At 49.1% G+C, this 13,238-nt stretch overlaps 1 protein-coding gene across 1 annotated transcript in view; it reads left to right on the top strand.

Moving 5' to 3' along the window:
- TOX2 (TOX high mobility group box family member 2) overlaps nucleotides 1-13,238 on the top strand; it is a 153,892-nt gene that overhangs the window by 78,534 nt on the left and 62,120 nt on the right. The window contains exon 3 of the mRNA XM_062505180.1: nucleotides 12,775-13,020. Within this exon, the coding sequence (XP_062361164.1) occupies nucleotides 12,775-13,020 (246 nt within the window). The remainder of the gene's footprint in view (nucleotides 1-12,774; nucleotides 13,021-13,238) is intronic.

Genomic DNA, 13,238 nt, shown 5'->3' with positions numbered 1-13,238 from the left:
TTGAAGTTCACATGGTTCCGTCCCCTGCCATGGGCAGGGACACCTGCACTATCCCAGGTGCTCCTGGCCTTGGACACTTCCAGGGATCCAGGGGCAGCCACAGCTTCTCTTACCTTGACGTCTCATGGACCGGGAGTACTGGCTTCAGGGAGTATGGTGAGTCACAGGTTGGAGTTGATGATCTTGGAGGTCTTTTCCAGCCTCAGTGATCCTGTGACTCTGTGACTGGCACGTTGCTGAGTTGTGCATATTTAGGATCTGCATGGAGTGGGACGTCCCAAACCCATGGTTAATCTGCCAGAGACATCCCTTGGCCAACCAAACTCTGTCACTGCCACTGGAATTGGGTCCATGCTCTCGGTCCCACCTCAGGGCTTGCTTTGGCAGAGCTGACTCACAAGTTTTTGGCTTTGGCACATATTCCAAGTGCCAGAGCCAAGTTTGGGGGGCTGAGGGTCTTTGGGATAACACGGGAAGCTGATTTATCACCCTGCTGATTTCAGTTAATTTCCTTTCCCCATTTCAGCAACTTCCTGGCAGCCTGAAATATTTGGCAGTGGATGGATGGGTGAAGAATTTCAGGCTGCTCTTGGGGGAAAGGAGTAGAGAAGGGAAGGGAGAAGGTGGCATTTTACAAAGCTGTGGTACGTTCTTAATTTTACTAAAAGAAATGTAAAAAAAAAAGGTAAGCAGCACCTCAGCTGCTGAGGCAACAGGCGCTTAAGAAGCACTGAATAAATACATAAAACATATTTGCTGAAGGCATTTGTTGTTGGAAGTTCAAACATTAAACATGCCTTCTTCGTCTGATACCATAATAAAGCAGGGATGCTCAAAGAGCCATTAGTGGTGCTCTGACTACAGCTTTACATCTTCACTCATGTACCAAGGAACCTGCATTACATCAGCAATGCCTCAGTGAGTTTTGCCCCCCAGAAGGGAGGGATTTCAGGGTTTTTTTTTGTTTGTTTGTGGTTTTTTGTGGTGCATTTCCCTTTTCCCATCGATTTATGTGGATGTTTTGGTATTGTTTCCCTTGTTAAGTGCTGGGGCAGGTCCAGGGGAAGCAGCAGCTCTGCCTTTGTCCCGCTGTCCCCAGGCTCAGTAAGTGCTGGCTCGGGGTCTGATGAGACAAATAAACAGGTTTGTGTATTTAGGTTTTTAAATTACAGGCTAAGGAGGAACACAGATACTCTATCCATTAAGAAATAACTAGGTGGGTGATTCAGTACCATTTGTGTAAATGGCACTAACTCTGGTCTGCCTGCACAATTTATTAATACTTCACGGGATGAAAAAAAATTATTTTAATCTCATAATGGATGATGAGCTGTGAAATTGCTTCTGCAGCAGCTGGGCACCCTGGGGGAGGTGCTAGATTGCACCACATTATGCAAGCCATCCCCACATCCCTGCCTTCCTCGTGCTAATCACACACATCAAATATGGGTGATGAGGAGGGGGGGCACTGCTTCTGCTGGGGTTTATTACTTTTTGATTTTTTAGTATCTACAGTTTTCTTGTCAATTTGTTTTGGGGTCCCAAGCCTGGTTTGGGAAGTGTGAGGTCTCAAATCCCAGTAGGTTTGTGATGATGCTTTGTACTTCAAAGGTATTGGTAACAGGAAATAACAAGAAATTTAGCAAAAGTACCAGGTCTGGCCCAGCTGGTGATGATTTCATCTGGCTGATACCCACACTTAGAAGGGAAGGGTACCAAGAGTTGTTAATGCTCTTTGTGCTGCCTTTATAGGGCTGGGACGATGAAGCAAAGCAAGGAGTAGTGTGGGGCATTTAGGAAAAAAATGAAATGGTCCCTTTAGGTCCAGCATGGGATGCTCAGTGTGGGTGATGTTCTCTTGGTGGTGTCTCTGGTGCCTTGCTGGTGTGCTCTGGGTGGTGAGGGCCATGCCCTCCCACCCTTCTCTGGAAAATGCCTCTTTGCTGATGAGAGAAAAAAAACCCAATCAGGGTGTATTTGGGGAAGAAAAGTCTGGGTTGCAGATGGGTTGTGTTGCCACTGGGGCTTTGCTGAGGGACCTTGGTGCAGACCACAGCACCCCAGAGCAGAGGATGGCTATGAATGCCACGTGCCACACGCAGGACATGTCTTTTGAGATGAAACTCTGAAAAATGTGGTACCAAAAAAATCATCCGTGTGAACTGTGGCACAAAGGATTTGTTTAATCCCTTAACTTCACTCCTTCAGTTTTGAGCACAAGGGAAATACTCAAAGACAAAATCTGAAAGGGAGCAAGCATGGTACAGAGTGTAGTTTCCTTCCTGCTCTCAGTCCTTCTGGCTTAGCTGAAGCCAGGTTGAATTAATTTCTTAGAGTGCTTTTTGCTAATTCTTTCTTGCCTGCGCCTGGTTTTGGGCTGCCTTATCTCCTGACCTGCTTACAGTGCATTATAAACCATTGTGTAACATACCCTGGGCTCAACATCCCCCACCAAATCTATCCAGCCCAACAATGGATTGCTGTGAGTGCGCTGAGCTCATTATGCAAGTTCAGTATGCCATGAGACAAAAAAGCCAATTATGTAAAACCTGTACTCAAATAATTCCCTGAAATGCACGATGTTCTTGAGTAGAATATGATATTCCTTGTATTCACTTCAAGGCAAGATCCTAGGAAAGAAAAGAAATGGATTTATATTTGTCTGGCCTAGTCAGTCTAATTTTAGATCCCACTGGCTGCTGTCTCACTGGATGTACAGTGCCTTTAATACATTTTAAACCAGGCAAAAATCATTATAAACAATTTTAAGGAGGCTGATTGTGAGGCAGATGACAGAGGCTGCTCTTTGCCAGCGTGGAGCAGAGCTTGCACATCTCCTGGCTTTGCCTGGAGCACTGCCACGTGTTCTCTGAGAGACTGAGGAAGAACAGCCACGAAAACACGCAGTGGAAGGAAACAGTTCCCTCGTCAGCGTGGGTAGGGAAGGAAGAAATAGGTGAGGTGAGCTGCTACTCTGGGTCATCCAGGAGCAGCTGTACCTGGAACGTGCCCCCAGCCCTGCATGTGGAGGTACAAAGGGTTTTCAGAGCCCTGGTTATTGCTGATGTTTGTGCAAACCAATATTGAATTCCTCTGAAAACACTGTCAGCAGGAATTGAGCCTTAATATCCCATCTGGAGAGGGCTTGGAGCACCCTGGGACAGAGGGAGGTGTCCCTGCCTGTGGCAGGGAGTAGAATGGGTGAGCTTTAAGGTGCCTCCCAACCCAAACCATCGCGTGATTCCGCGCTCTGCGTGTGTGGGAGTTGCAGGTCTTTGCTGCAGGGACACGGAGTTGCCGTACAGGGGTGGCAGCTGGTGGCATGGGAAGGTGGCTCTGCAGGGACAGCTGTCCCAGCAGGCTCACCTGGAGCTCCCTCTGGGACATGGGGGTTGCTGCCAGGGTCCTGCCCTGCCCTCTCCTACGAGGCAGCTGCTGCCTTGCCATGAAAGCAAGAAAGGCTGAGATGTCTGATTCCATTTTTCTTCCTCTTTATTCCTGGGGGTATCTACTTCCAAAACTCATTTTTGTCTGTGGCACTGGGGAATTAGGGGTCTGTCTGTCTCTCTTTCCTCAGGAGGATAAACACAGCCCTCCTAATCCTTGCTGCACCCCTGCCTGCTGCACTGCTGCCCCTTCCATCTATATCTGCCTCTATGGAAACTGTAACCTTTGCTTGAACCAGAGGTTTTCCTGAACAAGAGCCCTTTGGGATCTGAGTGGGCTTTCCTGGATACATTTTTAATAAACACAATAATTTGACTGCAAACCCATTACCTATCCCCTGTTTGTTCTATGGGATAGTCATTTCCATGCCTGCAAAAGCCACTAACTCACAGGGCAATCAAAGGAGGAATGACAACCAGGATAGAATTGGTCTGTGTTGTGATAAACCCATCCATCTTCACGTCGTGCTCTGGAGCTTTATGTACTGCCTATAAATAATGGCCTCAAAAAGATATTAAATCTTTAGAAAAAATCAAGCCTAATTGTAAATATATTTTTGTTTTCCATTTTGGTTTATGTACAGTATATTGCTTCTGTGGAGACATTTTTATTCCAGGAAAATGACAGGCCAACAAGAAGCCATAATTGCACTGATTTTTAGAAGTGCCTGCATTACTACAGATCTGATGTACTGCAAGACATGAATCAGAAAAATTCTATTAAAAAATCTCTTGAATGGCTGACACAGGAGTATTATCCACAATGATTAATTTGACTTGGTCATTATGAACACAGACAAGTCTGACAAAATTGCATTTCATTCCCCACTGAATTCATAAAATCACTACACACATAATAAGAAGTTATAGTTCTCTGCTATCCACTATTCTTGACAGGATTCCAGTTCTGGATAAGATACTGATTAAAAAAAAAAAAAAAAAAGGGGGGGAAGCAAATGAATTGGGAGCCTTTTTAAAAGCCTACAGTAAGGCTGATTTCTTTTGCTATAAATTGTTCATAGAACTCCATTATTTTTAGCTTTTTTTTTTTTTTTTTGAAGTGGTGATGCAGGTCAAGAGCAGCTTGGACAATATCAAACCTGACTGTGAGCTTGTGGAGCCATAGGAGGGGATGCAGCAGAATGGCCAGGCTGAATCTCAGGAATTTTCCAACCTTCAGATAATTATAAATCATTGGTACCTTATTCTTCATTTCTCACCCACACAACAGACAGGTTGAGGCTAGAGGGTCCTGAGAATGTTGTTTCTGGCCTTAGTAGCTTGTAAAATAACCCTCCCAAAATGCAGAATTGGATGCAAAACTCAATTGTGTGTGTGTGTGTGTGTGTGTGTGAACTGAGACTTTCTCTTCCCTGTGGATATTTTTCCCTCCACAGCCCCATCCTGTTGAGCACCACATCACAGCTTTCCCTCTGCCACTGTGGCAACTTCCCAAGGACATCCAAGGTTATTAGGACAAGCAAGGGTGTTTAAGGACCCTCTGTGGACAACAGGCTTTATGAAACACACATTTTTGTAAAATGTGTAGAAAAGAGACCTTTCTGAGCTGTCAGATATGGTTGAAACCATCCAGGCTTTGGGAAGAGCTGTGGCTCCATGACTTCATGGGATCTACAGGAGATGGGAGAAGGTGAACTCATGTAAAGTTTAAAAGTATAAACATCCCACTGATTCAAAGGTGAAGCCATCCAGAAGAGCTGGGATTGGGCTGGGAATGGATTTGTGCTGCAGTTGTAGTGTAGCGAGTCTCCATCAGAGCAATGCCCACAGAGTGGGAGAAATGGGGACAAACAGGGAGTGGGGATGTGTGGGTTTGATCTTTGGGGCACCCAGCACTTGTTTGGGGATTATGAAGAGAATAACCTTTGCTCTAGGGACAGGCTGGGAGAGCTGGGGGTGCTCACCTGCAGAAGAGAAGGCTCCAGGGAGAGCTCAGAGCCCCTTCCAGGAGCTCCAGGAGAGCTGGAAAGGGACTGGGAACAATGGATGGAGAGACAGAACACAGGGAATGGCTTCCCACTGCCAGAGGGCAGGGATGGATGGGATATTGAGAAGGAATTCCTCCCTGTGAGGGTGGGCAGGCCCTGGCACAGGGTGCCCAGAGCAGCTGTGGCTGCCCCTGCATCCCTGGCAGTGCCCAGGGCCAGGTTGGATGGGGCTTGGAGCAACCAGGGCTAGTGGCAGGTGTCCTTGCCTGTGTCAGGGGGTTTGGAAAAAATCTTTAAGGTCCTTTCCAACCCAAACCATTCAGCAATTCTATGATATTAAGCCCCTCTACTCTGGATATGGAAGAGGAGCACACACAGGGGGAGGAAGAGTCCACTTTCCCACAGGTTTCCTGCTGCTCTACTGTGACCCCAATCTCTTGATGAATATTGTGTAGACACTTCCAGGGCATATTTCTTTCATGGAATAACTCATTTTTTCCCTTTTCAACAGCATTCCCCTGGTAAAAAACCTGAGCATGTGAAAATTAATGTAGCAGGGGCTGGGAACACTTCAATGACAATTTGTAGATTGTATGTGACTGACTGTTAATAAATACTTCTTTCCAGTATTTATCCACCTCTCCCCACATAATTCATTGACCCTGGTATTCACACCGATCTCTGTATGTGAGGATGAGGCAAATCAATTTCCATTCCTAAGACCCAGAGCTGCTGACGCAGAAAATCAGCAGTGCTTCACTCCTTGGCACAGGGCTTTGGGAATCACAGGTGTGAACAGGAGCCCTGGGCCACCCCTGCCTGGAGAAGGGCTGATGGAAGGGGCAGCCCCCCTGGCAAGCACACATCCATTTCCCTTGCTGGCCCCAGAGCACTCCTCTGGAGTTTGCAATGTCCCAAGTGACCTCCACTTTCTCCTGCCTCCTCCACTGACATTTCTGTCCCTGTGGCTTCAGTGCCATGAGACAAGCAGAAAACTCCTCTGGTTTCTGTGCTGGAGAAACATCAAAATCCCCTTCTTGCAAATAGGATCATGCCTGTATGAGTAATGGGTATAGTGGGAGAAGAGATCAAAGGTCTCTGAGGAAATATGGGTAGCTGGTCTTCAGGAAACTTCGATTTTACCTTTTTCCTTATGTTTGGACTCTTACTGTGGCTGAAGGTGTTCTGTCACCCTGGTTTTCCCTGCAGTTGCTGTGACCAGTGGCATGTGGGAAATCTTTGAGATTGTGTAGGCAATAGGGAATGTGTCTTTATGGCACATCCATCCGTGTGCTTCTGTGTCTCCTGACTCCATCTGACACATCATCCAGCTTTGGAAAAATCGAGATACCCCCAAAACCACCTGGCTGCTTGTGTGCTCCTTCCCTGTGTGGTGCTGGTGGGAGAGTGCTCTCCCTGGGCTGCTGCCCTCAGCCCTGGGATTGGGGTTCTTGTGGGACTGGGTTGGGGGGATTGCCGTCACTGCTCGTGGGATGGTGTGGGCACCCCGTAACCTCCTTGTGCACGTCAAGTGCCCAAGCTGCAGCACCTCTCAGCCTCACAAATATCAATGTTTTCCTCACTTTGCAGACTTGCCAGGCTGGTTTGGGTCTCTTTAGACCCATCTCATCTCTGAAGTGTCTGGAGGGTCACTGAGCTTTTGCATTAGCTTCAGGAAAAACCCAGTTAGATGAAGGATGGCACAGAGTCCGTGGTGGTTTGTGTCACCTGGATAGACTGCAGCAGCCTCCCTATTTCCTTGTACCTTCCCAAGAACAAATGTTCTCTCTCGTGCTCACATTTACTGCTGAATGCTTTTTGACAGGGCAAATATTTACCTGCAATAATACTGCAAATCTTTATCCTTCTCACTGTGAAGAACATTTCTCTGAATCACTGCTTGGCTGCAACTCCTGGAGCCTCACAAATAATCACACAAAACATGACTCAGTGGAGAATTGGGGTCACTGGACGTTTGCCACGCTGCCAAAGAGGAGAATGGTTTCCCAGGTCCTCGGTCAAGCCATGTCCTCTGTGATTAATGCCAGCATGCAGGGCAGAGATGGTGCTGTCTGGCTGTGGAGTGTTTTGTAAAGGAGGACAGCACTGTCCTCCCCTTCCAGGAGGGGAAAGGCAGGAGGAAGCTAAAGGAATCATTTATAGACATGCTCAGCACTTGTCACTCCCTGCTGAGTCACCTGCATGAGAATCTGTAATGTCTTTTGGAACATGGCTTGGGCCATGGCTTTGGCTGAGTCACAGCTGGTCCCTAAGAGCTGTGTGACATTCAGACCTCTGGACGTCCCTTGGCCCATCCTCCTCTTTGCTGCAGTGCTGGGAATGTTCCCCCAGGCTCAGGGAGGTGCTGTTATGGGATGGCTGGTGGGAGCTTGCCAGGTCTTGGCTTTATTTACAGTCCAGGAGGAGATGCAGCACAGGAGCAAAAGGTGAAGCAGCAGCAACACCAAGGGTGATTTTGAGTCCATGGCAGAGGATCACTGTGCCCATCAGGCCGTAACCCACAGATGTGCTCTGTGTTTGCAGCAGAGGAGCCACCTGCCATCCACTGGCACATCCCCAAAGCTGCCTCCCACCTGAGAGCCCTCTCCTGCAGGTCCTGGGCATGTGGGATGCCTCCTGTCCATCTCTGTCTCCCTCTCCTGAAAAGCCTCAGGGAATACAGCAAGTCTGGGAGATCTTGGCATGTCCCTGTGGTGGGGAGCAGCACTGGCAGGAGAACACACTGGGGTGTCTCCAAGACCTGCAGGTGCTTTTGGCAGCTCAGCAGCAGGGCTTGGCTGTGCAGGCCAGCCCCTGCTCTTGCATGGGCTCCAGGAATTCTGGCTTCCCTCTCAAATGATTCTGTATAAAGTGTCCCTGCTGGGAGGGACCAGCCAATTACCTGTTGTGACTCCTCCTGGTCCTGGACATGGCCCAGGTGTCACCTTGACAGGAACCAGAGCCTTTCCCCCCATTACAATCTTCCCACATCACCTCCCCTCCAGTCCTCTGTCTTCTGACCCTGAATCTACAGCTGGATGGAGATGGCACAGGGACCCCTGCTCAAACTTAGATTTCAAGATGGAGAAATTGTTTTCAAATACAATTTTCTGCTGTTGGAGGTTGGTTGTGCCGGCCATGATGCCATCCTCTTCAAGCATGGGGCAGAACCAGGTTTATGAGGTGCTGAGTCCCTGGCACAGGGTGCCCAGAGCAGCTGTGGCTGCCCCTGGATCCCTGGGAGTGTCCAAGGTCAGGTTGGACATTGGGGCTTGGAGCAGCCTGGGACAGTGGAAGGTGTCCCTGCCTATAGCAGGAGGTTTGGAATGAGATGATCCTTCAGGTCTCTCCCCAGACTGTTTTATGACTCTGTGATAACCCCGGGGCTGTGCTCAGGGCAGTTGGATCCTGTACAGCCCCTGTAGGTGGTGCACAGGGACACCTGTGGGGCTGAGGGCAAGGGGGGCACTCAGAGGAGGGGCACTGTCCCCTCTGTGACAGGGACTGGCTCCATCCTGTGTCTCCACCCCACCGCAGGGCTTCCCTGCTCCAAGCAGCACCCAGCATCTGCCCGGCAGCACCAGCCACCAGAGGGTTTGCAAGAAGAAGCTTGTTGTTTCAGCTGATTTTGGTGTTTTAATTTGAAGAGGAATAATGCGCAATCACAACAACTGTCATCTGTTTGACAGTGGAAAATCCTGGATCTTTTTTTGTGCACAGTAAATGGGCAGCACAAGCTGCTCTGCGCTCGGAGTCCTGGTGGGATGAATGGCTTCAGAGCAGCCCGCTAATCTAATTTGTAATGTATCCTTAAAACGCATAATTGGCTGTTTAATTTCATTCAAATTAACATAAGAATGGTAACATAGGAAATATAATCTGCCACAGAGCCCACATGGTGGTGGAGAGGAGCGTTGGGTGTTGCTGCAGAGGGGTTGAGGGGACAGCTCTGTGCACACCCTGTGACACCGCTCCTTGTGGGGACAGAGCTGTCACTGTGGACACGCCAGCGTGCACTGTGTGTGGCACTAGATCACCAAATCACCCCTTTGCCCAGCCTTCTAGTGTCTGTGTGCCTCATCTCCCTTCCTTACCTCCCTGACCATCTATTTCAGGCACACACAGAGTGAGGGCAGCTTGCTTTGGGAAGCTCGGTAGCGACAGGGTGTGAAAGCTGGCAGGCGCCGGCTCTGATTATGTTGATTGGATATTGTCTAATCTGATTTTGATTGTGTACAGCTTTGATTGTAATTTTGATACGTCTGCAAAATGCTGTAGCTATTCGGAAAGCTTTGTGATTTAAACAGGTCTTTTTTTTTTTTTTTTTTCTTTTCTCTTCCCCTCCCCGAGTTGAATAGAACAGAGGCAGAAACGTGCCTGGGGGTGAGCAGGGCGCTGGGGCTTTGGCACTCTGTACAAAACCACCTCAGAGCCCTTGGGTGAACTGCTCTGCAGCAACACAGGGGACTCGTAGTTTTGAAGAGAGCTTTAGGAAACTTTGAGTGGGTTTTACATAATTTAGTTAAGTACAGCAAAGCCACTTGCTTATGTACCTGATACCAACATAAACCAGCTGGAGGAACAAGTTTGCTGTGCGATGATTTATTTAAATCCCTTTCTGTAAAGCATGGAGAGAAATCCGCTTAAATAACTGGGAAAGAATCAGTGTACCTTGAGGAGCATAGCCCAAATGGAAACCTAGCTACGAGACATATTAAATGGGATCTCTCTGTCTGCCTTGAGTATATCCCTCAGCCCGCTGCCTTCCCCATGTCATAACAGTGATAGACAGAAGCTAACTGGAAAAAGAGCTGGGCTTGAGTTCCCCCTGAGCAGTAACGGGGACAGAGCTGGCCTGGCCCAGCTCTCTCTTGTGTCTCTGGCGTGCTCCTGTTTCCCTACAGCCAGTGGGAATCTCAGGCAAACATAAAGGTTTGGGTCAGAAATGCAGAACCTGCTCTTGAATCATAAAATCATCAAATGGGTTAGGTTGGAAGGGACATTAAGGCTCATCTCATTCCAATTCCCTGCCATGGGCTCTATCCCAGATTGCTCCAAGCCCCATCCAGCCTGGCCTTGGACATTCCCAGGGATCCAGGGGCAGCCACAGCTGCTCTGGGCACCCTGTGCCAGGGCCTGCCCACCCTCACAGCGCAGGATGTATTTCCAATATTCCATCTAACCTCTTTCAGTGTGAAGCCATTGCCCCTCTTCCTGTTTCCAGCTCTTGGAGCCCCTTTAGGCACTGGAAGGGGCTCTAAGCTTTCCCTGGAGCCTTCTCCAGGCTGAAAAACCCCAGCTCTCCCAGCCTGGCTCCAGCCCCTGGAGCATCTCCATAGCTCCTCTGGAGCTCCAGCAGTTCCACGTCCTTCTCCTTTGGGGCCCCCAGAGCTGCAGCAGCCCCACAGGTGGGGTGTGCTGAAAGGGGACTCAGACAGGCAGGGTCCCCTCGCTGCCCTGCTGCCCACGCTGAGGGGTCAGCCTGGCACACAGGGGGTTCTGGGCTGCCAGGGCACCGGGCTGGCTCCTGTCCAGCCTTTCCTTCACCAGAATCCCCGAGTTCTTCTCTCACAGGGTAGTTCTTAACATTTAGCTCTCCTAGTCTGTACTCCTGCTTGGATTGCCCTGGCACAGAGCAGCTCCTTGAGCTTGAACTTGTTGAACCTCATTAAGTTCCTGGGGCCACACTTGTCCAGCTTGTTCAGGTCCCCCTGGATGACATCCTGTCCTTCTGCTGCGTCAGCTGCTCCTCTTGCTCCTTTCTGCAGTGGTGGGAGGGAAGGCAGGAGGGTTCAGCTTAGCAGAGGATGAGCCTGGTCCAGCCCCAGTTGTGGGGTGAGGCAGGAGTGACCTCCTGCTCTGACACCCCACAGAGCCATGGTTCTCCCTGGCACTGCCTTTTCACCAATCCACAGATTCCTCCTTGCTCCCTGCTGCCTCTCCCACTGACTTCTGCACTCCGGTTAAACACAGGCTTTATTTTATTTTATTAAGGACTTTCTCCCCACAGTCTGCGGTGATGAAGAACACGAATCCGGGGGTGAGCTCTGGGACAATGAATTATTAAAGCCTACAGTGCTCAACTGGTTTTTTAACATCTGGGTTTTGCTCTTAAATCAAGTATTAAGTCTAAATCCAACCATGAAACTAGGTGATCTGGGAAATTTAGCTTTAGCATGTGTGTGATACTATAGCTAATCAGAATTTCATGTGCTATAATAATATGTGAAACAGTAAATGTTTAGAATAAGCCTCCTCTGCCAGAGACTCATTATATTCTGCTTTGGTGATTAATAATTTTGGATAGATTCACATGTTACGAAGAAAAAATGGTGTTGTCTGAAGTGAAAATGATTGCACAGGTGCAATAATGTATTTTTATATAAATGGGAATGCTTAGAAGTAAACAAGCCATGAGAAAGCATGGGGAGCACACAGAGTTCCAACATCTCTGCATGTTCGTGTCACCCCGAGGGAGTGTTAGTAGGGAGATGAGGGAATGCTTTTCCAGATGGAATTTGGGAGGGAATGTAAGGAAGGACAAATCTCCATGTGTGGTGAAGTCACACAGGCTTTCTTCAAAGGGCTTTTAAAAAGTGATGGCTGTGTTTCCAAAGCCCCTCCATGGTTGTAGCTTCTGTGCTGGAGTTTTTGAGGATTCTGAGGGAGTTAGGATGAGAAAGAATGGCTTTAACCTGACAGAGGGTAGGGTTAGATTAAATATTAGGGGAAAATGCTTTACCGTGATGGTGGGAGGGCCCTGGCACAGGGTACTCAGAAAAGCTGTGGCTGCCCCTGGATCCCTGGAAGTGCCCAAGGTTGGACAGGGCTTGGAGCACCCTGGGACAGTGGAACGTGTCCCTACCCATGGGCTGGATGGGCTTTAAGCTCCCTTGTAATCCAAACTGTTCCATAATTCTGTGAATTTTGATCCCAACTGATTGTTATTTCTGCAGCTATAATTCTCACAGAAGCTCTTAAAAATCCCAGCTGTAGGTTGAGAGCTGAGATGGGTGCCCAGAGACTTTGACCTTGGAAGGCAGCAGCTGGTCAGGAAGCAGCCGTGCCCTTCCATGGCTGTGGTCCAGGTGTGGAAGTTTCTGCTGAGGTTTTGGGGACTCAAAGATGGGCAGGATGTGAGGGAGAGGGGAGCAAGGCGATGCCTCAGGTGGCTCCATGGTGTGTTCCTGATGGATGGTGAAGGGCTGCCGCGCTCCCACCCTGGCTCATTCCAACCTGGTGTGCAGGACTGGAGGTGCCTTCTTTATTACAACAAACCCATTTCCACTGGAATCTGTATTTCTTAGAGAAATAATCCTTTTTCTTTGCTGAAGCAGCAGGGCAGTGACACGTTGCCACCTGTCTCTTCCGTGTTTCAGACGTACAGCAGTCAGAATGAGAACAACGAGGACTACGAGATCCCTCCCATAACACCTCCCAACCTCCCCGACCCGTCCCTCCTGCACTTGGTGGACCACGAAGCTGGATACCACTCTCTGTGCCACAGCCTCCCTCCGAACAGCCTGATCCCAGCCTATCCCTACCAGAACATGGACCTGCCAGCCATCATGGTCTCCAACATGTTGAGTCAGGATGGACACCTCCTCTCCAGCCAGCTCCCCACGGTCAGTGCCTTTCCCCTCTCTCTCCCTGTCATCCAAAGCACTCTGTGTTTCCAGTGAGGAGTAGCAGAGCAGAGGAGGGTGTTGGTGATGAGCTGTTTGCTGTGAGGGTTGGGATGAGGTGTGCTCGTCCCGACTCTTTGCTGGGGTGTGTTGGCAGAGAGTGCAGTCACCGTGCTCATGGCAGCAGTTTCATGCTTTGTTTGGTGTCCTCCTGAGCT

The sequence above is a fragment of the Cinclus cinclus genome, chromosome 18 (assembly GCF_963662255.1).
Source record: "Cinclus cinclus chromosome 18, bCinCin1.1, whole genome shotgun sequence".
Taxonomy (NCBI): Eukaryota; Metazoa; Chordata; class Aves; order Passeriformes; family Cinclidae; genus Cinclus; species Cinclus cinclus.
This window is presented reverse-complemented; position numbering and strand designations above follow the sequence as displayed.